The sequence below is a fragment of the Passer montanus genome, unplaced genomic scaffold, assembly GCF_014805655.1.
Source record: "Passer montanus isolate IOZ18808 unplaced genomic scaffold, ASM1480565v1 scaffold109, whole genome shotgun sequence".
Taxonomy (NCBI): Eukaryota; Metazoa; Chordata; class Aves; order Passeriformes; family Passeridae; genus Passer; species Passer montanus.
Window position 1 is genome coordinate 2815748 of NW_024357502.1, and position 27562 is coordinate 2843309.

Genomic DNA, 27562 nt, shown 5'->3' on the forward strand with positions numbered 1-27562 from the left:
ATGGGTTTTTCCTTTTTTTCTTTGTGTCCCAGTGGGTTATTTCATTAGGATGTTCCCCTGAAGACCTTATTCCAGGCTGAGTGTGCAGCTAGGGGGAAGAAAGACTTCTTGATGATGCATTTTCCTTCCAAAATAGAAGCAGCATCTTTAAACACAAACAGATTTCAGCTTCCAGCACGGCAGTCCCGGGGCAGGAGACTGAACCAGCTTTAACTACTGAAGTCACACAGGGAAGAATTTGTGAAAAAAAAAAGAAAAAAAAGAAAAAAAGGGGGAAAAAAAGTGTGGTTTCTGTATTACAGCAGCCACGTGCTCCAGATGGATTCAATGCCATGTAGGCTGGTGAGAAAAAAAATAACTTTGCTCCTCCCCCGAAACAGAAGTCGGGACAATTCACATCAAAACTGGATCAAGCACAAAGCAAAAGTCACCAAATGCTTCAAAAGCAGCGAATTGTACCAAATTCAGCTGTTAAAGCATCACTGGGAAAAAAAAAAAAAACCACAACGCCCTGTGGTATGAAACTCTGAGAATGTATGTTAAAAATTGTGTAACAGAGAATTTTTCCATATTTTTGCTCCCAAGAAGAATAAAGACTGGGATAAATCAACAGCTGAAAGGGCTGAATGTCATCTTGCTGTGAGCCTTTGTTAATAAAAATCAGAGTATGGATGAAATCATTCAAGCTGAAAGGAAGTGCAAATGTTTTAAAAGGTATTTTCCTTTGAAAAGCAAAAATCTGCCTCACGGTGAAGAGAGGGAGAAAATCAGTTCACGACATTTCTTTCCTTTTGTGACAGGGAAAATTTATTAAAATGATGATTGCTGCATAAGGAAATAAAATCATTTCATTGCAAGCAAGACATGGAGCACTGAGGAAGAATTTCCTCCCCTGCTAAGGCTCAAACCCCATGAGATGACAAAGCAGAGATGCCCAGAGCACAGAGAGGGGACCAAAGGTGAGGCTGAGCATCCTGTTGGTTGTCTGCATCCCATCATTTAACCAGCATTTCCAATTAAGCACCTCTTACAGATTCATCATGGACTTCAGCAAGCTGACAGCCCTTCCAAAAGCCCAGAAACAGCCACTTAAAAAACAATGAAAACCCCTGAACACCTGCCTGAGGGATGAACAAACCAGTGTCTAGCAGATATTATCTTATTTTTTTTATTTAAGAGCAAATAAAATTGAAGTGGGGAGGAGATGTTTTAAAGCACTTAATGCAGAGCTGGGTTGCCAGCCAACATCTCACATCTAAAACATCTTCCTAAATGATACATTTCAGGATTCTGAGCACATAAAAATAAAGAAATAGATATGAAATAGGTTTTGATCAAGCCTCTGGCTGCTCGGGAAAAGGACTTTTAACAGATTGACCTCTGAAGCAAAACAGCAGCTGGGAAGAACCTTCAGCAAAGCAGATCTTTGATCAACTGACTCAAAACCAGTGCCAGACTGGGCTTCCCAATTTGTTTCCACGCTTTGGGCACCTCTGAGCATCCCTGCTGAAATATTTCGGGATGGTTTCAATGCTGCTCACGACAACTGAGGAGAAGAAAATTCATTTGATGTGAGCTGTCATTTGAGCAAGCGAATCTCCATCCTGCCCAAGGTGTGTCTGAGCTCCAAGAGAGCCAAACGGAGCCTCTGGAGCAGCACCACAATGGGGGGGTTGAGGTGTTCTTGCCCCCCCCAGCACCTGCAGGCGGTTCTCCTTTCCTTTGAAGATGTGGTGACCTGGCAGCAGCGTGTTCTGAGCAGCTGCAGGCACTGATCCACTGCAGCTGGAGTTTCAGGTTGGTTTTTTGACAGTAAATGATGTAAGGGACACCTGCTCTGGCAGCGTGCAAGCAGAGTCCTCATCCTGAGTGCTCATCCCAAGACAGACTGGGAAAAAGAAAATCCAGGCAGCACCAGCCTCCATGGGGATCCTCAGGTGTTTCAGCCATTCCTGGGGCTCCCTGCACCTTCCAGTCTGGGGAAACAGTGAAGGGCAGAGCTCCAGCCCTTCCAAATAATTTCATTTTTGCTCAGATTTAGCTCTTTCGCTCCAGACTCTTCACACTGTTCTTGGTCAGCACCTGTAATTTTGAGCTCATCTTTGGGATGAAGGCAGGGAGATGCTGAACATCCCAAACATCCCAGCACTTCCACACACCTGAGTCTTCTTACATGGATTAAAACACCTGACCAACTTTTCTCCTGAAAAACCCAACTCAGCTTCCACATTACTCCACCAGCTTTCTGCTGCTTAATCCCTTCAGCCATTTCCCCCTTCTGCAGAGCTCTCACCTCCCCACAAGGTTCCTCTGCAAGGAGGAACCTTAAATAACTAAACCCAGATGGGATGCAGCTGGAGAGACCTCCTTGCTCAGTCCCACCTGCACCTCAGAAGCTCAGATGTCACCTCAGGTGTCATAACATCCACTCATTCTGGGGGAGAGACCCCAACATTTCATCCTCTAAACTAGTTTGTCTCGAATACAAAGTTTTTTACAAAATCTTGGTCTTGTTCACATGATCTTGTTGATTCAGCAAAATGATCTAGTGGAAGGTGTCCCTGCACATGGCAGGGGGGTGAATTAAATGGTTTTAAAGATCTCTTTCAACCCAGAACATTTTATGGTTCTGTGATTCTATGACTTCTCCACATTCTATGACTTCTCCACCCCCTTGTACAAGCCTGGAAGCAGCCCATATTAATATTTTTGTTTGTTTGCTTTTAGGTTTGGGTTTTTTTTAAATTAAGGACCAGGTCTAGTTGAATTTTGAACCTACAAACTTCCCCTAGAGCAACAGCAGCTTGACCTTGTGCTTCCTTACAAGCTCAGATGCCACTTTAGCTGCCATAACATCCACTCATTTTGGGGGAGAAGCAGCAACATTTCATACTCTAAACTAGTTTGTCTCAAAGTTTTTTGCAAGATCTTGGTCTTGTTCACGTGATCTTGTTGATTTAGCAAGCTGGTCTAGTGGATTTAGCTAGCACATTGGCAGGGGGTTTGGAATTAAATGGTTTCTAAGATCTCTTTCAACCTAGAACATTTTATGGTTTTGTGATTCTATGACTTCTCCACCCCCTTGTACAAGACTGGAAGCAGCCCATACGAATTTTTTTTTTTTCTTGTTTAGTTTTTTTTTTAAAAATAAGGACCAGGTCTAGTTGAATTTTCAACCCACAAACTTCCTCTAGACCAACAGCAGCCTGACCTTGTGCTTCCTCAGGAGCTCAGCCCAAGGTTAAGACCTGAGGTTGCCAAGAATCTGCTGAGTGAGGTGCAAGCCAAGCTGGGCACCTTCCACGAGGGGAAAAGAGCCATGAAGAGGTAAAACACCGCTTTACTGTAGAATGAACTCCATCTGTATTTGAGATGTTTCACTTTAAAGAGCTTCTCCCCTCCCTCCAGCTCTGCAAGGAGAGAATTGCTCAGCAAGCCACATCAAATGGAAGCAGAACCTGGCCAAGCAGCTCTGACACAGCCCCCATTCCACAAATGCTCTCTGCAGCAGCAAAACTATGAATTACAGTATTTCCTTCCCCAAATATTGTATTTCACCTGGTACACCACCCACTTCCTGCACTACAGCCTACACCTGGGTGAGAATGGGCAGGAGAGGAAGGAAAAATGTCTTGCATATGGATAGGCACCTAAAAAATGCATTAAAAATCAAGTTTGGACATTAAATTCACTCAGCAATGGTCAGCCAAATAAAGCTGTCCTCCTCCTTCAGCCCACCCTTGCAGACCCCCCAATTTTTACCTCCATCCCAAGCGAGCTCATCCCTTGGCTCCACAGGTACCAACTGTGTCCTCTCTCACCCTGAGTGCTGTTATATTTTAACAAAGCTCAAAGAAACCGGTGGAGTTTGTAAAACAAATGTCGCATTTTGTGTCAGAACTGGAGGATTTACGCATCAAAAGCTTGTCTGGCTTCTCCCCACCTGCAGCTTTTACCTGCTGCCAGGTATCACTTCCCATGAAATGCACCCACCACAGCTAAAGGATCCCTGCTGGATGCTGAGAATTTTAGGTTTTCTGTGTTGAAAAGCACAAACCCTCAAGAAAATACTGCATCTGACCTGAGGTCATGGAGAAAGCTTCCAAAATTGATTAATTACACTAAATTTGTTAAGTGTGTAGTTTGAATAGAAGTGTGTAGTATCACATAGAAAACTTAAGAGTTGAAAGTTTTAAAATATAATAATATATATAAAGCTAAAATAGATATTTTAAAGCAGCAACTAGTCCTTCTTCTTCATAAATTTAAGTAATATTTTATAATTAAACAAAAAAGTCCAGACTACAAGACATAGGTAATTAATTATTCAAAATTAAAAGGAAAAATAATTTATATTAAATTATTAAATAGTATTAAAAGTAAAAATAATTTAAGTGTCATTTCATTCAATAGTTTTTCCTTAAAAAACCTTATAAAGATAAATACAAAACCGTTTTATAAATTGTTAATAAAATACTATAGAACTCAAAAGTTCTAAGACTGTGATGTAAATAAAAATTAATAAAAATCTGAGTCCAAACACAAAACACCATCTCAACACATTTAATTCCAACCCTAAAAAAAAAATAAATAAATTAAATAAATAAATAAAAAATTTAAAGGATCACATCCCTGGGAAATCCACAAAATAATGAATTTTTCCAGCCTGCCTTATCTCCCTGTGGACATCCACATACAGAAACCCCCAGCCCAGATATCTGCCTGCCCTCAGAACGACTCTGTGTGAAAAGGGAACAGGTTCCTGACCAAGCACCAGCAGTTCTGCACCACATCCATGTGTTTAATGCACCACAAACCCACCCAACCACCACCTGGAGCTGCGAGGGGTCCACGTGTGCCTTGCCAAATTCCTTTTTTTATTTTTTTCATTCTTTCTTCTTCATCGTTGCATAATCCAGGGAAGATTTGTGCAGCAATACTGAAGGAGAAGCTGCTGGTGCAGAGAGAGGAAAGCACCGGCGACGGTGCCAGCCTGCCAGGGGATTTCCATGCTCTGCTCTTGGACAGGCCTGATAAGATGGATGTATTTGTTTTAGCTTTCAGCAAGGAACCTCAAGGATTTGGATTACAAAACCCTTAAGAACTGAGTTGTGGAAAAGGAGGCAGGAGGAGTTAATGGTGTTAGCAACTGACCTGGATCTAATCCCACTGCTGACCTGTGGCTGGCTGGAAAATGTGTTCCTAAAACCTCCTTGTGGTGTTGGGGAAAGACAGAGCAATTCCAACTGGGTGCAACTCCAGAATTTCATGGATTTTGGTTTGTGTCAGCTGGGACCAGATGTTCTCCTCTGGCACCTCCAGTGCTTGGTACTGTGAAAAAATGTCACCAAAGCAGCTGCACTTGTGTTTTACCACCAAACCCAAAGCACATCTGATTGAGTTCCCTCTTCTTTTCTGTTGGAAGGGATCTTAAAGACAATTTAGTCTGCCATGGGCAGAGACACTTTGCACTAAACCAGGTTGCTCCAAACCCCATCCAACCTTCAGCACTCTGAGGGATGGCGCAGCCAATCTGCCCAAAATGAAGGATTTGTTTTATTGAAAATGTGAATCAACTCAACCCTCCCACTGGACCAAATACCATCAAAGCAGGGATGTGTCTGGAGACACCAACATGAAAAAGATTTGCTCCCATAGGTGCAGGCCCACCAGTGTCAGCAGCAGCTGTGCTTAGCTGCAATTAACTAAATTAACATGGCTTGATCTCAGTGCAGACAAGTCGTTGAGGAAGCCCTCAAACTTAGCAAGCAAACACAACGAAAAACCTAAACTGACTGCAGCTGCAACCCTCCTGAAAGCTGAACCTGTGTTTGCTACACCCTGGCAACACATTTATGAGGCAACCAGCCCTCTGGTGCAGTTTCCCATCTGTTCAGGCAACAGGTACATCAGTTGCCTGTATCGGTTTTTCAGGACTGAATTTCAATAAAAAATCGCAGTCTCGGAAGGATGTGAGAGCAGTTGATGTCTGTGCGCTGATAGTTATGCTTAATTAACATAAAAATGAGGTTTTCCTAATCACCTGCAAGAGGAAACCTGCTTGCAGAACAAGCTACTGGGAAAAAAAAATAAATTACTCCTCAGGGAGGCAGTTGTCAGAAATAGGGTGGATGTGTTTATTTATACCCAGCAGCTCCAGGTAGGGGCTGCAGGTCCTGACACGCTGCCTGGAGTGGTTTCTGCAAGGAGTTTTCTCCTTCCTCTCCCCGTTCCATGCTCAGTTCCAAGCACCCAGAGCTGGAGGTGTGTGCTGGGAATGAGGGTTTGCACTCTGTGCAGCAGTCCCTGCAAATCCCAGGGTGTTTTTTAGGATGCAGCAGGCCAGGTCAGCTCAGCTCAGCAGGATCAAATTTCATGTAGAAGCTTGAAGCTTCACAGGAAAGAGGTGGGGAGAAGTGCCAGTGGGATTTAGGAGCACCATTCACTTGTGATTTATGGTCTCTGGGCAAACTCTGTGTTTCCAAAACATACTCCAAGGATCAGCCTGCACATTGGCAAGCCCCAAAACGTGACAGCAATCTTTAAAGGGTTCAGAAGCACTGCAGCTGGTGGTGGCTTTGCCCAAAAATGCAAATCTATGTTGGGGAAAAACCACTTTGGCCAATCAAAGCAGAATCCACCAGGATGAAGCAGCGCAGGGCTGGAGTGAGTCCTGACCCACCACCTCCGCCTCATCTCATGAAGTTTGGTCATAACTGCATGGCTTGGGGAGAAGATGAAGCTGTGGCACTTTTTTGAGGAGCAATCCTTGAGGGAGAGGCTGTGGGACCATGCTGGAGGGTACCCCTGGAGGGGAGCACCAGCAGCACCCTGGTGATAAATGAACTTTCAAGTTACTGAGAGAACAAACACCAGAGGAAGGAGCCAACCACAATTACTGACTTATCTCTCAGGAAAGACATTTCAGTTATTGTGGGCAGCACCGAAAACAACAGCTCGGGGACGGCGCTGCTGGAACCGGTGGAGGAAACCACACGTGTCGAGCTCTTCTGCAAATCCACACCAGCGTGGCTCCCAGCTCCCCAAAAACTGCTGGCAACACAGCTGCAGGAGGATATGGATGGTGCAGAGGTTGTGGATGGCTTTGGATGGGCTTTGCTGAAATAAGATCTGGGGTTTTAGCGCTCCCACTCTCAAAACCAGGGCCTTTGGCACTGCAGTGGTGTCAAGGTGCCCTCCACACCCTGATGGTTTCTGCCCCTTGAGCAGCTCTGGGAGTGTTTTGCACACTCAAATACAGCTCCACACAATGCCACGTCTCCATCACACTGAGCACCTTGCTCTGATTGCTTTCAACACACACCGGTGCTCTTCCCAACACAGGAGCTCACAAACTGATGCTCCACCTGCCCCATTGCTCACACCTGCCCCTGATGCTCTGGGGGCAGAAGTTCCCCCAATTTTCCCCATCAAAGTCAATTTTTCAGAAAATAAATACATTACACAAAGTATTGTAGGTGAACATCCCAAGGTATTTGCCTCAACCTTTTCTACTCTCTACAAAAAGGAAGTAAGAGAATTGCAAGCAAATTTTTTTAATGCCATCAGATTTAGTCAAATTTAGTGAGGACACCAGATTTAGCATCAATGTAAAATTCAGAATCACACAAAATACTTGATTTTGTATGTGAAACCTGAAGTCACCCAAAATTCCAGTAATTCTTTCCTTGCTCTTTCTATTCCTGCAAGACACCATAATTTTAAATATTGGATAATTTGAGTCTGCAGCTTGAAGGTTTCTCCAAAACACCAGCTCTTTTTGGAAACAGACTGATGTCACTGTAGCTCATTTGCTTAATTAGTGATTTTACAGAAAGATCTCTTTAGGAGAAGGGGAAACTTTTCAAATGAAAAGCTCCAAGTGCAGAATCAAGAGATCATCCCCAACGACTGTTTACTGCCTGTTTACTCCCATCTTGTACATAATTTTGGGCCACGCTATATCAATCAGCAGCTGTGACTGATGCCATTACACCTCCTAAATAAAAAGTGAACTCTGCAAGAGGCCAAGCACAACTGAGTTTTTCCTAGCAGGAGGATGTTGCTTTTACAAAAATCGTGCTGGGATGAGAAGTCAGCACACAGAATAAACACACAAATCCCCATGCTGCTGCACAGCCCTGGAGGAGTTTTCCCCTTATTTCAGCACTTTGGTTTTATCACTGGAGCCTTCCTTCCCCCAAGCACTTGGCTTTTGCTGACCGCTGCACCCCGGCACACAAATCCTCCTCCAAAGGGGTGCTGGGGTACCAGCATGGGGAGAGGGCTTGCACAGATGTGCACGTTGCAAGGAACAATAATTCATGCAAATCCCTGCTCCAAGCAAATTCCACAGCAGTGCATCTTATCACAAGCCAAACAAAAAGCAGGAATAGGCTGGAGAACGGTAAAGCCGCCTTCAAAGAATTCGCTCTTGTTGCAGCTTGAATTTCCCCCTCTCCTTCCAACAACTCTGCGCCGACACCAAAAACCAAGCAGCCATTAACTGAACCCATTAATCAGAAGTGAAAACACAAATTGTGAGAGGAAGCAAAGCCTCTGTTACAGTAGATATTTGGGAGTCTCTGTGGAGACCCTCTTTGCCTCAGGAAGGGGAGGCAGAGACCAGCAGTGACCATCTCACACTCCTGATGCTGCCTCCAAGCACAACCACCACGGCAGAAACAACCCAGCAAGGCAAGAATTCAGGTATAAAAGCAGCACAAAAACTATTTATAAATCCATTTAACTCTGCTCACATTTGTATTTTCTTCTCCAAGTTTGTATAACAGTTTACTGCCTTTTAAATCAGGGATTTTCCTCTGTTTCATCCATCAAGAACTGAGCACTCTCTTGCCACATTTGGAGATAGACCAGCTTTCCACAGACACTCAAGATGATGAAAATAAACTAATAAAATATATCTTTAGTTTGAGTTTTCTTCTTTTTTTTCTGAGATTGCAAGTTAGAACCTGAACTCCAACCCAACCACTGGGTTTCAGAAGAACAAAAAAATCCCTGTGCTGAGTGCTCTCAAATAAGAGTCATGTCCCTTCCAACTCTGCACCAACAGAGACCTTATTATCCTTTGGGGGAGGAAGTCAGATTTTTTCCACTTAGTTACATTCCCAGGTAGTTTTTAAATAAGATTTCCCTTCCATCTGCGTTTAAAGGGACACTTTAGCACAAGTTACTGCTTGGCCATAGAGCCAGGGTTGTGTACTGAACCCCAAAATAGAGTTCTGGCCAGAACCATTTTACTGCAAGGACAGGACAAATGACAAGATGCCAAAATTAACAGCACCTCTTCCTACCTTAATTATCATCAGTCAATCGTCCACCTGCACGTCATTAGGAGCCCATAAAGGTTCTTCCAGTGCTGCCCCCTGAAAACAAACAAACAAAAAACGCTTTTAGAACCAAAGTGTTAAAATACAGCAACATCTTAGGGAAACAGCATTTTTACTGCTGCCAGCAAGGCAATCCCATTACATTTTACCAGATGCAAAATGCAATTATTTATTATTGCTCAAGCTATGGACACACTCGAAAAAATGAAAATAACAGAATTCTAAGTACAGAAAGCAAAATTGGGAGTTTCCAGGGTTAAAAGTGCTTTTAAGAGGTGGCAGGAGGGAATTACAGGGCAGGAGCAGTTACAGATGAAGGGACTTTGATATTCCTAACTTGGCCTGATAGATGCACTGCTGTTTGGGTAAAAGCAAATAAAGTTTAGGAGGGTCCAGAGCTAGAGGAAATAGATAATTTCTGCTGTAGTGAGGGCTCTTCTGAGGGTGTATTTCCCCAGACAAAAGCATAGTTTGGGCATTGGGAAAATCAGTTCTGTGTGTTCATTCACTCCCACCCCAAGGAAGGGGACAGAAAGCCACATGGAGGTCACCAGGGTTTCAGGTGGCCACAGATCTGTGGGACAGCCACCAGCAACTTCCCCAAGCCCAAACCTCTCTGGATACAGACTCTGGCTGTAGGATCACGTGTGATCCTACAAGGAACAGGCTGGGGACCTGCAGGGATGTTTGTGATGTTCTCACACTTGCACAGACCACCTCTCTCCCCACCAGCTCTGGGGTTTGGGCTCCTGGTTCCATCAGCACAGAGGCTCACGGTTCCCTTGCCATGTCCACACTGCTCCTGGCTGTCCCCCACTTTTACAGCACCAGCCAAGTTGTCTCCACTCCCCACATCTCAGTTCCCCTTCCCAAAATATTTTTTACCCACATCAGCTTTGAGGCAGCAGCGAGGCTCCTTGCAGGAATCTGCAGAGCCAACCCCCAACTAATCCCATCTTCTGGGCTGCTGCTATAAAGCACAGAATTAGAGACCTGAGGCACTTGTAGATCTCAAGTTGAATACATTTAAACCAAATTAATTTATTTTTTCCTCCTATCGACATCTTTCCTGCCCAGCCTTGGGCAGGATGCGACCCAGCCATCTGCTCTGTCGGTGCCAGGAGCTGTGGAGCTCAGACATAATCCCTGGGTGATCTCCTCATTGTTTTCCATCCTGCTCAAGTGTTGACTAGAGCACTTGTTCAATTAGACAAGCCTCAGCACTGCAATCAGATGGGCGCACGGGGCTGATTTTCTGCCTCCACTGAGGAGAAAAAAATCTGATTTAGTTCTATCTGAGTGTGATAGAACTGGGAGCTTCAAAGCAACGAGACCTGGAGATCACGTCTGCTGTGAAGTCTGCCAGAATTGCTGCTTAACCCGAGCAGACCACCAGCAACTTCCACTGTAAGAGAAGCTGTGAGACAGAGCAGATTAAAAGACATTGGATCTGCCAGGGAGGAGGAGAGCTGGGTTATTTTCCTGATTCTTCTTTTTTAGGGGAATAGCTGAGGCTTTCTTTTGGTTCTGGCTCTAAATGAGTGACCCCAGATGTGCCAGACTCATTGGTATTCCCACATACAACTTGCATTTTCTTCCTTATGATCCAGTGTTTCCCAACACCTCCCAGAGCTGCTGTCCTGAGGCAGAGGGGTCTGAGGGCTACAAAAATCCAGTCCAGCCTTCAGCCTGTCCTCTCCTCCCTGTGCAGAGGGAGTGAAGCCCTGCCATCCTTTGGTTAGCTCTGTACATTTAAACAAAGCCCTAAATTTTATTGGACCGAGTCAGGAAGTTGGCATAAGCAAATGAGCTGTCAATATTTTCATGGCCAATTTATTCCTTCATTCACAAGGCTGACAGTTTCCAAGCACAGCTTTGGATGGTGCTAAGTGCAAGAGAATCACAGAATTATGGAATGGTTTGGGTTGGAAGTGACCTGTGGAGATGATCAAGCAGATTCCAAACACAGCTTTGGATGATGCTAAGTGCAAGAGAATCACAGAATTCTGGAATGATTTGGGTTGGAGATGATCAAGTCCAGTGTCACCGCCATGGGCAAGGACACCTTCCACTACTCCAGGTTGCTCCAAACCTGTTCAACCTGGCTTTGGACATTTCCAGGGATGGGAAGTCCACAATCTCTCTGGGGAACCTGTGCCAGGGTCTCATCACTCTCACAGCCAAGATTTCTTCCTAATATCCCATCCAAATCTACTCTCTACAGCTTAAGCTCATTCCCCCTCATCCCATCACTCCATGCTCTTGTCCAAAGTCCCTCTCCAGCTCTGTTTTAGCCTCTCTAGGTGCTGTCCATCAGAATCACTGAGTCCAAATCCTAACCCTGTGCAGAACACCCCAAGGATGCCACCCTGTGCCTGAGAGAGTTGTCCAAAAACTTCTCCAACTCAGACAGGCTTGGTGCTGTGACCAACTTGTCCTGGTTTTGGCTGGGAGAGAGTTAATTTTTGGGGTAGAGTTCATTTTCTTCCCAGTAGCTGGTACAATGTTTGGGATTTAGGGAGGGAGTATTGCTTAGCTCTGTGCATTTAAACAAAGCAGTAAATTTTATTGGACCGAGTCAGGAAGTTGGCATAAGCAAATGTGCTATCAATATTTTCATGGTCAATTTATTCCTTCATTCACAAGGCTGACAGATTCCAAGCACAGCTTTGGATGGTGCTAAGTGCAGGAAAATCACAGAATTTCACAGGTAATGGAGACCATGACAGATTAATAGGAACAAGATGATCTTTAAGATCCCTTCCAACCCAAACCAGTTTGTGATTCTATGGAAAAAAATCACTGATTTCTTTTATTAAAATGAGGAATACAAGGTTACAGTCTGAGAGGGGTTTTTTGGAAGAACCCTGCTGAGAAAATGCTCTGGGAATTCAGATGACAACAGCAGTTTTGTTATTCAGGAATATTAATGGTAAAAAATACACAAAAATGGTTACACATAAAAATGCCCAAGATCAGGGGTTGGCAAAGGTGGCCCACAGTTCCAGAGTCCTCCATCCCTTATTAAAATAATTAAAATAACAGGAAGGCAGGTATTATTTGTTGGCTAGACAGCCCCAAATCCCACTGCCTGTTAATCCACCTGAAACCCAAGTGTATCAAGGCAAATGAAAGCTGCCTTTAATCCATGCAAATCTCAGCCCAGGAATCCTTTATTCTCTTACCTCCTGCCATGAGTTTAGCCCTGCCCTGCACCCCATTCATGCTGCCAGAGCAAAACAACACAAAGCTCCATATTTCAGTAATAGAAAGAAGGAATTTTGGACCTTTCACACATTTTGGGATGGATGCAGCTTTGTGCTTCATTGGCGGGGTGAGACCAAACCTTGTTCCACCTGTGCTTGGTTTAATCATATGTATCGACACACATAAATTAGGGCAATTTGTGCATAAATTAGGCAGCATCATTATGCTAATTGGGCTGGTATGATTGTGCTGAGAGTGTTTGCAATCTGCCACAGTCCTCTGGGAGAGAGCTGCTGCCTCTGAAAAGGTTGGAGCTCTCCTCTGGGAGATCCTGCTGGGGCAGGCACAGCCCCACAGCAACCCAAAACAAGAGGAGAAGGGTGAGGGGAGCTTCTGTGATCTGCTTCCTCTGGAATGCTGGTTTCTGTTCTCTAATTCCTAATATCACACCTAAACTCCCCCTGATGCATGAAACAGGTGGAGTTATAGGTGGCTGCAGAGAGAGGCTGCTGGAAACACAACCCCCTGAGGTGTGTGTAAACCAAATAAAGAGCAGGAGACACAAATCTCTTGCACTTTGCTGTATCGAATTTATGTGAAGAAACAAGTCATCCTCACAAAAACCAGAGCCACTCCACTGTACCTCTTCCAATTCCACCTGAATTGCAACAGAGGTAGGAATGGTTGCTGGGATCAGGGAAGTATCATAAGAGTAACCTGATGATCCCTGTCCTAAAAGAAAAAACCAAAACCCCAAAATCTTTCCAATTGAATGAGCAAGGATAAGGGAGGAACAAATAAACTGCAAAGTGACTGCTTTTCCTTCTGGAATTGTAGAATATCCAAAGCTGGGGAGGAACCAAAAGCATCACTGAATCCAAGTCCTGGCCCTGCACAGGACACCCCAAGAATCACAGCAGAGACTTGGTTAAATCATTAAATCACCACACTCAGGCAAGTCTACCTGGAGTAGGTAACTATGAAGGGATTTTTATCAAGACCTTCAGGGGCTCTTACCAAAACATGGATTTTTTTTACCCCACAGGTGTCCTGCAGTTGCAGGGCTGTGGTTGGTGTCCCTGTCCAGAGAATGGCTCAGCTCCAGCTCCAGGGGCTGGTGCAGCAACACATCTCCCTCCTCCTTATGGATACCAGGGGATGCTCCCAAAGTCATCCAGTTTTCCTTCTAAAACTGGTCACTAATTTACCAAATGGGACCACTATGCTGAAAAATCCCCCCTGTGGGACTTGAGTTCTCTCCCTTCAGAGGGAATTCGAGGTTTGGTTCTCCAGGATCCAGCCAGGAGTTTTTCCTCTGACAGACGTGCTGGCACTTTGCCTGGCTAAAAAACATACAGCAGAAGAGCAGCAAGCACTAAGCTACTACTACTAGAAGTGTTAAAAAAAAAAATCAGCTTTGAGCAAACCATCTGGTAACACTCACTGTGCCACAGGTGAGAGCAAACACAATGCGCTCTGTACAGCACCAAAAAAATCATCACTGCTCAGAGAATAAGGGTGTGAAACACCAAACCAGCCCAGGGGAAACCTGGAACAAGTTGACCAGAGAAGCTGTGGCTGTCCTTGGATCCTTGGAAGTGTCCAAGGCCAGGATGGACAGGGCTTGGAGCAGCCTGGGACAGTGGAAGGTGTCCCTGACCATGGCAGGGGTGGAACTGAATGGTTTTCAATAAAGGTGGAAGGATGAAACACTAAAAGGCCAGAGGCACATGGGAACTGGGAGATGCTCCATAACCAGCTGGAGCAGGGAGCAGAACTGAGCTGTTTCAGCTGCAGGGACAAAGGAATTAGTGAGATAAAAAGGGAAAAACACTCTGTAGCCAGCTTCCTTCTGTTCTGCTGCTCCCCTTGAGCATGAGCAGCTGGATGGTGGCTTTCCCCCTCCATCTTTAAGCAGAACCTTCTCTAAGTAGTTTAGCAGCGAAAGCAAATTCATCTCTCCCTCCCTGGATGGAATATGGATACTAGCATGGGTCAACATCAGCATCCTCACATCCAGTAATTCCCAAGCCTCTCTGAACACCCACCATCTTATCAAAACAAGAGCTTAAAAACCTCTTCTCTGCACTCTTTGGTGATAATTAGTTTTAGTCTGTCACCAGCAGATCAGTTTAGGATTGCAACGAAGCCAAAGGGATATGAAAAGGTTTTGTGCAAAGCCTCTCCACACCAAATCAAGTTCAAAAAAGGGAAAGACAAAACACGAGCTGGCTGCACCAGCAGCTCCAACAGTTTCTGCTGCTCAGAAGGGAACACAGCAAGATTTAATAAACAAGCTCAATAAAGTTATTCTTCCCTGTTTTATTTCCCCTTAAAGCATCAGCCCAATTTGGTTTTGTTTCCATCACAAACAGCTCCTTTAATCGTTCCTGACGGGAGCCCCGGCGTGCGAAGCCTCCCCCAGCCCCTGCCAGCTCCCAGTTAATGGAGCTGCTCTGCCTCACCACAGCAATTCCTGTAATTCAAGTCTGGCAAACAATTCCTAGGCTGAAAATGGGACAGCATCCAGTCGTTATCTCCTTTCTTGTAGAAAAGAGCTAAAATAAAAAAATCCAGTATTATTTACTCTACCTGCCTGTTTGCCGTGCTGGCAGTGCCACCACGCAGGTGTGACAGCAACAAACGCTGGCAGCTCTCGCAGTTTTGCCTGTTGATGTCTCTCCTTTCATCCCAGCAAACAGCCTGTCAGAGCTAAAGGAGCAGCTGAGAGCAAGGAAAGCATCCAGCTCTCTCCTGACAGCTGAACAAGCCAGCAGTTTTCAGGAGGAAAAGCTTTCCTATGCTTCTGAACCATGCAACTCCTTCCAGAAGTGATCTTAAACTTTTCCAACCTTCATGATTCTGTAATTCTAATATTCTGTAATTCTAATATTCTGTAATTGTAATCTAATTCATTTTGGTCCTGGTCCTTCCATGTAGCCTCAATGGTGTTTCTAATCTCATTCATCTGTACCAATCCACCCTAGGATTTCCATCTCCAAAAAATAGTATTAACAACCAAAAAACCCCTCCGTTTTCTTGCAGACACATTAATTGTGGACCAATCCCACCAGCCCCTGGCCAAGCTCAGGAACTGTGCACAAATGGAGGTGAAAGGCTTTTGTTTGAATGGTTTTGCTCCCCAGGACACACCTGATAAGAGCCTGCAGCAAGGCCACACCCCGAGATAAACCCGGCGGGCTGAGTCTCCCAAAGGCAGCTCTGCATCCCGGGCAAGGGCTGGGAACAAACACCCAAAGAAAACACTCTGTGTGTAACAGGACCATTTCCCTTGGCAAACCTCTCTGCTTTCCTTCCCTCGCCCTCTCTGTGTGCACAGGGAAACCATTCCCTGGCATTTTCCAGCTGCAGCCCAGGTCTGCTCCCGCGGATGGGATGCAGGGCTGATGGCTGATCCCAGAGCAGGAGCACCCCAAGATCTCCTGGTGCCTGTAAAATTTAGATCTTGCTGGTTTTTAGATTGGGATGTGCAAAGAGACAGGGCAAAGCTGTTTGAAAAGAGGCATCCTTTACAAATGAAAGTGTTGCATCTGGGAAGGAAAGAAATCCCAGGATGCAGAGGTGGACACTGGATTTAAGAACCAGACACTGGGAAGCCAGTGGATGCACAACTGTACATGAGAGTCAAACACTGGCATACAGAATCATGGAATGGTTTGGGTTGGAAGGCACTTTAAAGATCATCCAGTTCCACCCCTTGCCATGGGCTGGGACACCTCCCACTATCCCAGGTTGCTCCAAGCCCTGTCCTACCTGGTCTTGGACACTTCCAGGGATTCAAGGAAACCACGGAATGGTTTAGGTTGGAAAGGACCTTGAAGATCATCTAGTTCCAATCCCCTGCTATGGGCAGGGACACCTCCCACTCTCCCAGTTTGCTCCAGGCCCTGCCCTACCTGGTCTTGGACACTTCCAGGGATCCAGGGGCAGTCACAGCTTCTCTGGGCACCCTGTGCCACGGCCTCAGCACCCTCAGAGTAAAGTACTTTTCCCCAATATCCAGTCTAAACCTACTCTCTGTCAGTGCAGAGATCATTCCCCCTGTGCTGTCACTCCAGGCCCTTGCCCAAAGTCCCTTTCCAGCTCTCCTGGAGCCACTCTAGGCACTGGAAGGTGCTGGAAGATCTCCCCTGAGCCTTCACTTCAATGGGCTGACCAAGCCCAGCTCTCCCAGCCCGTTTCCATAGGAACCCTGGGCCATATGGATGTAAGGAGATACACAAACAAGCTGTGACCCTACCTGAGCACACCTTGGGATGGCACCTTGGTCTTCCTGAGCTCTCACCGGGGCCACCGGAGCTGCCCAACGTGTCCCACACAGGGCAATGTGCAGCCCAGTCACTGAGGTCTCATTTCTAAGCAAAACATTTGCAACCTTTCTATTCCTCTTCCTCTTTTGACTTCCTTAATGAATAAACAAAAGTGTGAAGGGGGGAAAAAGCCCACTCGCACCACCAGTTGCCCTCTGCACAGCCTGGGTTTGCTGGGAGCAGCTGGGAAGGGGGAATGGACACGAGGTTTTGAGCAGTGCCCTGAGGGCAGAACCTCACAAAATGCTTCAAGGGCAACTCCTGCTGATGGCTCAGGCCTGGTTTCATTTTTGGGAAGGTGTCTTAATCTGACCCACTCTGTGAACAGAGCAGGTGGGACACACGCCAAGGGTTTGCAAGAGGCTGTGTTGTGTCCTGTGCATTTTGGGAGTGAATAAATGCAGTGGAACAGGGTGCCCAGAGCAGCTGTGGCTGCCCCTGGATCTCTGGAAATGTCCAACGCCAGGCTGGACAGGGCTTGGAGCCACCTGGGGTAGTGGGAGGTGTCTTCAAGGTCCTTTCAACCCAAAAAATTCCAGGATTTTATGATGTGTGCTTCCCCTAAAAGTTTTGGGAAATAAATCCCATATCCCATCACGCTTTTTGCTTGCCAAATTTCAAATTCCAGAATTTCCCTGTCTGACCAAGGGACACATGGGATGGAAATCACTGTGATGGAAACATCCCTGTTCCTGCTGGGAGAGGTTTCAGCTGGGTTTTCCTGCCCATCGATCCACCAGATCCCAGCCCACAGCCTGGCAAGCCCCAGGCAGACATTTATCCACTTGAAAGCAAACAGGATCTGGTTTTAAGACAGATCCACATAATGAAGGGGTCAAGTGGTGGTTCTGGCTGGGATTTTTGTGTGTGAAGGAGTTGGGACAGGGAGTGACCATTCAGGAAGCAACCCAAGGATCAAGCTCCAGCAAGTTAGAGCACTGGACAGCAACAGGATATTCTTCATTCCTCCCACAGATGGATTTCTGAGCTGTGGATTTAAATACAACATTGTTGTAGCCAGGATATTGTGCCTCTCTCCTTCAGGACACAAGATCAGAGTTACAGCAGCTCAGAAAGCAACAGCTCCTTTCTGCTGCCATTGACACCTGGGTTCCTCAGAACCCTTTTTGGTGTCCCCTTTCTGAGGGCCAGGTGTCTGCATCTCCAGATCTGTTATCAGTGCTGATCAGGACACCCTGTTACACACCTACAGACCCCTCATCACCTCAACCCCATCCTGCTCCAGATGAACCTCAAACAAACCCTCAGCAGATGATGATAGTGCAGAGTAAGGCTTTTAACAAAGCTAAACACGAGCAAAAAAAAACCCCAAAAAACCAAACCAGAGCAGCAGAGACCAAATGAAAATGGGTTTCACTTCTGCCACTGTCACTGCACCACTTCAGTGTGTTCATCAAAGAGCTTCATCTCCAGAACTCACCATCAGGCTCTAAATTCATTGTCAAAGTAAAGTTTGTGAATAAATCCACTCAATTTTATAGAATCATAGAATTATTCAGGTTGGAAAAGGCCTCTAAGAATATCAAGTCCAACCATTCCTCCAGCACTGCAAGGTCACCACTAAACCATGTCCCCAAGTGCCATGTCCACTCGGCTTTTAAATTTTTCCAGGGATGGGGACTCCACCACTGCCCTGGGCAGCTGTGCCAGGGCTGAACAACCTTTTCCATGAAGAACTTTTCCCAATATCCAACCTGAACCCGGACACAACTCCCCCCTCACATGACAGGGGTGTCCCTGGTAACTCCAAAGAGGGAAGGGATGGACACCCTGCAGGACCAGGCTCTTCCCTGCCGTGGATTGCTCAGCACTTTGCACCAAACAATCATGTTGGCTCTGTTGTAGCTTTTAGGCTGGATTAAATTCAGAGTTTTGACAATCCCCCTGCCCCACAAACACCACTGAAGTCCGTGGGGACCCTGCAGACACAAGGATCAGGAGAATTGGGGCACAAACCCTCATGTGCATCAGGTCTGGAAGCACTGAGGGTGTTTTTACAATCCAGAGGGGCTACAGGGCAAATCCTGGAGGTGCAGCCCTGGAGGAGCCACCTCCTGGTCTACTCCACCCAGATTCCAACCAGCAGGAGATCCAGGACTTGATTTTTTTCCTGGTTTTGATGTTTTTTTTGGGGGGATACAGAGGACAGCAGGGCTAAACCTGCAGGACTCATCACACGGGCAGCGGGATCCTTCCAACTCTGCACGGGGAATCCTACCACAGGAATTCTATAACCTTTGGACGTCCTGGAGGTGGAAAGTGGAGCCAAAAGTCATGGATGAGACCTCCTCGTGGATGGAAAAGCTCTGACAGAGCTGTGGTGGCAGGTGTTGTGTGCAGCTGTGGAGCTTCCCTTTAATCCATCACGGTGATCTCCTGCAGGCTTCAGGCCACCACAGGTCTTGGTTCCCTTTGGGGGTTTCAGTTTTGTTTCACCAGTAAAGACCCTACTCCAACAATAAATTTTTTGCTTTTCTGGAAGCCTGCCCATAGCTCTGTTTCATTGTTTAAAATAAAAAATGTTGCTTTAAAAAGTTTGTTGATTTTTTAAAATTAAATTTAAACCCACACATTTTTGGTTCAAATTCACTCAGGTCCTTCCCTCAAGTGAAAGCCAAATGTCCAGCCAGAACTCTGCCTTCCCACACAGATATTCTGTTCTTCCTTAGCTACCAGGCCTTGTTTGAGATTATTAATTACCCAAACTTAAAAAACTAATTAACAGTGAAGATGCCAAGTACTCAACAACAACAACAACAACACGGGATCACAGAATGGTTTGGGTTGGAAGGGACCTTAAAGACCATCCCAGGAACCTTAAAGACAGCCCAGGATGGCATCAGAAGATCCTGTGACAGGTCCACCCTACCAGGAGCAGCAGCTGGAATATGCCAGGCTACAAAGAAACATCTAAATAAAACTTTTGAGATACCCAGCTGCCCCTCCAAAAATGCTGGATGCTTCACAAGCCTGAAGAAAAACAAAGAAATCCATCTGCCACCTCTTAGGGCTCCAGGTAAGGCAGTATCCTGGGAAAAAGGTTAGGAAACATCTAAATATAACTTTTGAGATACCCAGCTGCTCCTCCAAAAATGCTGGATGATTCACAAGCCTGAAGAAAAACAAAGAAATCCATCTGCCACCTCTTAGGGCTCCAGGTAAGGCAGTATCCTGGGAAAAAGGTTAATTTTTTTCTTTTCCCACTATTGCCCTGCAGCAAGAACAAACCCAAATGGTTTTGCCCTAATTTATGCCTGTTTTCCTTGCTATCCTAAACCTCCTCTATTCAAAGGAAGGTTTTGCTGCAGAAACTTTTACAGATGGTAAAATAATAACAATCTGTGAGCAGGCAGGGTTGCACTCTGCATCCATGTAAATCAACAGCAGAGCTTCCAGCATTTCCAGGGGACAGGTTTTGCCACAGCTCCAGCTGGGGCTAAGTGCACCTGTGTTCTCACAATACCACAACAAACCAAACTGGAGATGATCCCTTCTCTATCTCTGACACCTGAAGCTCTTTCTTGCCTTCTAATAAACAAGATAATGATTTTTGAGTGAGTTTGCCCCTGGTCTGAACAGCTGTTTCTCCAGTGCTGTTGATATTCACAATGAACTGGAATTTCTCTCTCTGGATGCTGTTTATTCTGGTTGAATGTAGTTAGGAAAGTGCCATAAACCGAGAACAAATAAACAGAATTGAAGTGCCAAGACATTATGGGTATCAAATATGGGCCTCAAAGAGGAGGAATTTCTGGGATGAATAAAGGTAAAAACTGTGCTCTGAGGGAGATCCCCACTTCCACACAGTGGGGAGGAAAGGACCTTCTTAAGCTGTGCAGAAATGTCCTGGATTATCCCAAATGACACACTGCAGCCATAAAAGCTTTCCAGGGGAATAAAGTGGGTGATGGACACAGACATCCAAAGCTGCTGTTTTCCATTTAAATAGGAGAGTGAAACCCTACATGCTCCTAAGGAGTTAAAAGGTAGTTCTGGAGCCTGGCACAATTAACATTCTGGCAGAGTCTATTTAAATTGCAGGGAAAGTTGAGCTTGTCCAACTGGATAGTCAGACTGCAGGTTCCCCCAAAGAGGGCTTTGATTCTCCAACACAACACCCAAAATCCTCTCTGGCTTACATAAAACACATGTGGGATCACGCTCCCTGTTGCACAACACAGCTCCAGGGAGAATTCCAGGTATATAAGAATAAACTGGAGGTCATTGCTCTGTGAGGGCTGAGGATTTCTCTGGCAACAGAGGGGAGGACAGGCTGCTCCTGGTGGGAAAGCTGCTTTGAGAGCTACTGACAGCAGCAGCACCTCCCAGGGCAAGGGCAGGGGGGGTTTCACTCAAGCACAGCAGTCAATGACAAAAAATATGAGTAAATATATGAAAAAAACCCTAAAAGCAAGTAGTTTTTGTGATCTAAGCAACCCAACCCAATAGGATTCTCACTATTTCTGCATCCTCGCATTCCCCATGCTGCTTTAACATTCCCAATAATCACCAGTGCCTCGGCATCTTTTCTGTTCTCAGGTCCACTGCTCTGTCAGCCTGGTTTTAAAATATGCTGTCAGGGTGAAATAAAACCTGACTGTGCTTTTCTCAGCCTGCAAAGGGCAGGTCAGCACGGGGAGGGGAGATCTCCCTGCAGCAAAAGGTGTTAGAGAATCATGGAATGGTTTGGGATGGAAGGCACCTGAAAGATCATCTCATTCCAATGCCCTTCCACCATCATTCCAGGGTGTTCCAAGCCTCATCCAACCCGGCCTGGGACACTCCCAGGGATGGGGAACCCACAGCTTCTCTGGGCACCCTGTGCCAGGGCCTCACAATAGAGAATTTGTATTTAAAATCTAATCTAAATCTCTCCTCTTCTATTTTAAAACCATCCTCCCTTTTGTCCTATCACTGGCTGCCTGTATAAAAAAAACCACTCTCCCTCTTTAAGTGCCTTTAAGTACTAAAATGCCTCATCCCCTGTGCAGAGACCATCCATGGAGCTCCCAGTGATTCTGGAGGGGATGCCACACCACCCTGTCCCTTCTGCAGTTCAAAGCTGGCTTTATTAAACCGAGTCTAGAAAGAATGAATGGGATCCAGGATAAAAAAAAAAAAAATTACTGAGCTCTGCTACAGATCAGAGATCCCAGATTAAAACCACAGAATGTCCTGAGCTGGAAGGGACCCAGGAGGATCACTGAGCCCAACTCCTCCAAGAGGCAAAAATGACAGTGCAAAACTGACTGCACGTGGGCAGCTCTGCACACCCCCAAAGCCAGCAGAGCAGGCAGCACTCCTGAGCTGACACAGACACTTTTTGGAGCTTTGTCCCACACACTCATTCTGAAAGCACTGCTGATTGACAGGGGCCACCTCCATGGGCTGGCAGGAAGGCCAGGGGAGAGGAAAGGGCTGAGCACAGGGCTCAGCTTCCCTTCTGACAGCAGAAAGCAGCACACACCAGCCCTGCTGCACAAAAGCTTTTGTTTTACATCTCAAAACCAACCCACTGTCGCTGCTCTGGGACTGACAACTGCCCCTGCAAGCGGCGGGGCCCAAACCCAAACTGTGCAAAAACCCAGACTTTGTGGGGCTTGAATCCTGAAAAACTACTTTCTTCTTATTTTTTTTTAAAGAAATGAAGGTAAGAACATCGCAGCTCAAAGCAAATCCCAGAAGGAAAAGCCTCTCCTGGATGCTGTTGGAGGTCAAAACCCAGTGAGTGACATTTAGTGATGCTGGATGGGGAACATCCTCACACCCCAGTGAGCTCCTGCTTCCACAGCATCACAGAACGGTTTGGGTCAGAAGGGACCCCAAAAATCCTCCAATTCCAACCCCCTGCCATGGGCAGGGACTCTGTTTTGGAGAGGAACAGCCTCCCTGAGCCGGGCTGTGCAGTTTCCAGTAGCAACTGTGCCTAATCCAGCCCCGAGACAAAACTGTCGGTGCTCATTCATACCCACGGCACGTGCTGGGCAGACTCTGGGCATGGCCACAACTACTGCATGGGGGATTTTTTTCCCCCTACTTTAAGCTCATTTTAAGAACATTTAAAAAAATAAAATAAGCATATTTCAGTAAGATTTTTTATAAATATAAAATTTTAATAGATGAGGTTGGGATCAGGTTGTGTCTAAAGGGTGCACAAAAGCTTTTTCCTCTGCATGTTCATTATACAAAATACATTTATTCAGTGCTTTATTTTATTTTATTTCACTTTATTTATAGTATTGGAGAAATCAACAAAAAAGAAGCTCGTTTGGTGGTGAAATTCTTGATTTTTAAAAAAAGAATTATAAGAAAGAAGATAAAAATCGTATTGAAGAGGATTAAGTCAGCAGTTGCTCTGCCCTGTATTCAGGTCACAGCACCAAAAAGATGCCTAATTGACAAAATAATGCTGGGATCACGTCACCTCTTAGGTACTGACAGCAGGGAAGCAAAATAAAAAAATAAATCGTTTCTGGGAAAGTTTCAGAAGAGGCAAGTCACCTGGCTTATGAACCAAGAAGAAATGTCACTGAATTGCTAATGCATCTTTTTGGTAACTTCTTAAAAAATTTCTTTTTCTATTTTTAATTTGAGGTATGTGGCGGGTGCACAAACGCAAATATTTGTCTCTTTTTCTCTTTGGGCATATTTAGCTACCAGCAGCAGGTGAGGAAGGGGACTTTGAGCAGCTTTCCAGCATCTCCAAGGACAATGGGGAGAAGGGAGAGCTCTCACAGGGAGGAGGGACAGGAGGTGATGGGCAGAAGATGAATGGAGATGTTCAAGGTGCAGGGAGAAGCTTTTCCACCACGAGATCAGTCAAGCTGGGTGCTCAGAGCTCGGGCAATTTCCACCCCTGGAAGTTTTCAAGATGGACAAAGCCCTGGGCACAATCACAGAATCAAAATGTTGGAAAAGCCCTCCAAGACAATGAATCCAACCATTCCCCCAGCACTGCCAAGGTCACTAAATCATGTCCCCAATGCCACATCCACATGGTTTTTAAATCCCTCCAGGGATGGGGACTCCACCACTGCCCTGGGCAGCTGTGCCAGGCTGGACAACCCTTTCCATGAAGGAATTTCCCATTTAAGCCTCCCCTGGCCCAGCCTGAGGCCGTTCCCTCTCCTCCTGTCCCTGTTCCCTGGGAGCAGAGCTGACTCGTCCCTGGCTGTCCCCTCCTGGCAGGAGTTGTGCAGAGCCACAGGGTCCCTGCAAACACACAGAAACCTGGAATTATTTTATTCTGTATAAAAACATGTATAAAAAGGAACAGAGCTTGCTCCTTTTTACAGAGGTGTTCCAACACCTTGTTTGAGACAGCCCAACACTATGATGTTAAAAACCTTGTAGAAAACAACCTCAAGTCCCCCTTTTCCAAGTCACCCCTTCCTGAGTTTCCCCTCAACATTCCAACAGTGCCTGCCCTTTGCCTCCCCAGCCAGCCTAGAGATGTTATTCTTCTCACAAAAAAAACCAAAAAAAACACAAAACAAAAAAAAACTCCAAAAAAACCCCCCTCAATTATTTATGCTGCTATTTGAACAACACAAGCTATTGTCAGGGAGTGTTTTACAGCTCTGAATGTCACATTGAGAGTCTGGTCATGCCAGGAGAAAAGCCTGCCACTGCCATGTCCAGGCATAAATCCCTTTATTCAAGGCACCCAGAACCCAGAGCTGGGTAAAACCTAAAAGGAAGCTGGTGGGTGTGACAGCTGCATTTTGTACAATGCCATAAAAAGGAACAGGCAAAGCTGCTTGGGTGTTTTTTCTTTTGAGGTAAAAGGTAGAAAATCTGCAAGGAGCCTTGTGCAGAGCCAGGTGATGCCGAGCTTGGGCTGGATGCTGCTCTGGAGGAATTGCACGGAGCAGCACAGGGCTGAGCAGAGCTTCCCAGCAGGACCCAGGCAGGTTTTGCTGTCTAGAAAACCAGGCTGGCTGGACAAGAAACCCATTTCCTGCCTGATTGTGACTGTGTGAAGGGAAACAGGGCTCTGCAGGCAAACAAAGCCCAGCCACCTTCGGCTGGGGAGCGCCCCAAAACCATCGAGCCATTACAAGCCTAAGAGACAAAAAAAGTGTTAAAAAAACCCCTTTTCCACGGTGTGTTACATTACAAGGCAAAACTGGACAGGTTGCAATCTTCCTCTGCCACACCCCAAATGCCAGGTTTCAGGTTACTTCACCTGCAGGAATTTGCTCGGAAGCGTGGCATTTCTACCGAGCTCTCAGAGCCAAACCTTCACTCTGCAGCTCTTCCCAAAGTCCTGCAAAGAAAGTATAATTTCCTTCCCCCTCCCACACCCCCGTGCACTAATGAGGAATTATAACCTGTGTGAAATAATAAATATGGCCCAGTAAAAAAGGGAATGAGGGGGGCAATAGGAAAGGCAGCGTTCCCAACGTACGGGATCCATCCTTCCAGCCTCCCACTCAGGAAAAGACTTTTCAACGCTGCCTATCAAAGCTCCTCCCAGTTTTGGCATCCCCACCTCTTCTCCCTGCAGAATTCATTTTAAGCACTGAGGGTTTGGGGATTTTTTAAACCAATTTGTGGGTATTTGCACTGTACCCAGCATTGGCACTCAGGGTTTTTCTGTTGCACGTCTCATGGGTATATTTACTATCGGCAAACATCCCAGCAGTAATCCTGGATTTATCTCTTTGTCTTTCTGGTAACTCCCCCATGGCTGCAACCTCAAAGCCCAGAAATCCAGTTTGCTACACTTCACAAGGAACCTCCAGGCATTTTGGAGAGCTCTATCATTTATCTCCTCCACAATCTCAATTCACCATGAAAATATTTGGTGAAACCCATCAGCAGCTTCCCTGATACAAGTGCAGAGACTCTACCACTACTGCCCACACAATTTTCTCTAAAATCCAAAATAAGAGATAAACTGTGGGGTTTTTAAAATACAACCCTATGGTGCTCAGCACTCCTGTTCCCCTTATCTTTGAGGTCCCCATGAATTTTCCCAGCAATGGCACCGTGATGCTGTATTTATGAAAAAAACTTGATCCCTTTTCTGCCCTTTTTATGAGCAAAGGGTTTCTCTTTTTTCGTTGGATGTAGCCTGGTGATTAACTGCACACTGCCACAAGCCCTGTGCACTGCAGTTCTTTGCTGAGCTTTAGATTTCCGAGGATGAGAAGGAGAGTACAGACACCTACAACAAAGAGAGCTACGTGCAAGCATCACCTTCAGACCTTCCTTTTTATGAGATACTGCCTTTTATCCTGGATTTTAAGCAGCAGGAGCAGGGAAAGGGGCTTTGCTGAGGTCACTGGTGAGGCTGGTGAACAGTGCCATGATCTGCTGTGCTGTATCCATCAGGAATTCCTGCCTCTTGAGCCACAGGATGGAGAGAAGCTCTCAACACCAGAAGGGAGTGATTTACAGCAGGCAGGGAGTGTGGGGAGTGTGCTCAGGGAAGAACAGGGATGTACAAAGGACCTGCACCCTGCAGCTCTCACTGAGCACCTTCTGCACCTGCAGAATTCCTGGGATGCAGTTGGGTTCTTCCTCATTTCCCAGGAGCCTGGGCTGAGCTCAGTAATTCCAGACAGATCCCAAAGCCAAGAATTGCAGGGTTGTGCAATCAATGATCAATGGCATTTTCTGGGCTCTCCAGCTGAAGAAAGACATAGATCTGTTAAAGCAGAGAAGGCCATGGAGGTGCTCCAAGGGCTGGAGCTCCTCTGCTCTGGAGCCAGGCTGGGAGAACTGGAGGTGCCCACCTGGAAAAGGCTCCAGGGAGAGCTCAGAGCCCCTTCCAGGGCCTGAAGGGGCTCCAGGAGAGATGGAAAGGGACTGGGGACAAGGGATGGAGGGACAGGACACAGGGAATGGCTCCCACTGCCAGAGGGCAGGGATGGATGGGATATTGGGAAGGAATTCCTCCCTGGGAGGGTGGTGAGCCCTGGCACAGCTGTGGCTGCCCCTGGATCCCTGGAATGCCCAAGGCCAGGCTGGATGGGGTTGGAGCAACCTGGGACAGTGGAAGGTGCTCCTGACCTTGACAGGGGGCTGCAACTGGATGGTTTTGAAGGTTCTTTCCCATCCAAGGCACTCTGTGGTTCTGTAACTGGAGCCACCTCCTGCCCATGGCCAGGACAAATGGAAGGAGCAGCCCTGAGACGCCCCTGACCTCAATAATCCCTTAACTCAAGGCCCTTTGAGGTGCCCCTGCTCACAAATTCTCCTCTCCTACATGGAAGGTGTCCAGAGCAGGCAGCAACACCACTGAGCTCCAGAGCTCCAGTTTCCTTCCAGGCACTCAGGCTGGAGTGAAAGGATTCAAAGCATGACAGAGTTGTTAAAAGATGATCCTTTGGTCTTAGTGGTTTGGTGTTTTTAAGCCGTGTGGGATTCAACCCTCCTCAAACAACTCTGGTGACACAGAAATCACAAGAAGCCTGTGCCTCTTTGAGGGACAGTGCACTACTTCTCCTAATCAAAATATTATTATTGAGCTGATAAAATACTGATCAAGAGATAATCTCATTTTCTCCCACTCAATCCTTCCCCATTGCCACTGGGGTTCATGCTGACATATGTTATTTTCATTCAGGCAGAAAATAATGATAGGAAAGCAATTACTGGGCAACATTTTTAAAAATATAGTAAAATATTTATGAGCAATCTAAT

At 46.1% G+C, this 27562-nt stretch overlaps 1 protein-coding gene across 1 annotated transcript in view; it reads right to left on the reverse strand.

Annotated features, from left to right (window-relative positions):
- Positions 1–27562, reverse strand: part of PTPRA (protein tyrosine phosphatase receptor type A) — a 115285-nt gene that overhangs the window by 50371 nt on the left and 37352 nt on the right. The window contains exon 3 of the mRNA XM_039724432.1: positions 9315–9386. Coding sequence (XP_039580366.1) covers positions 9315–9326 — 12 coding nt within the window. The 5' untranslated portion in view covers positions 9327–9386. The remainder of the gene's footprint in view (positions 1–9314; positions 9387–27562) is intronic.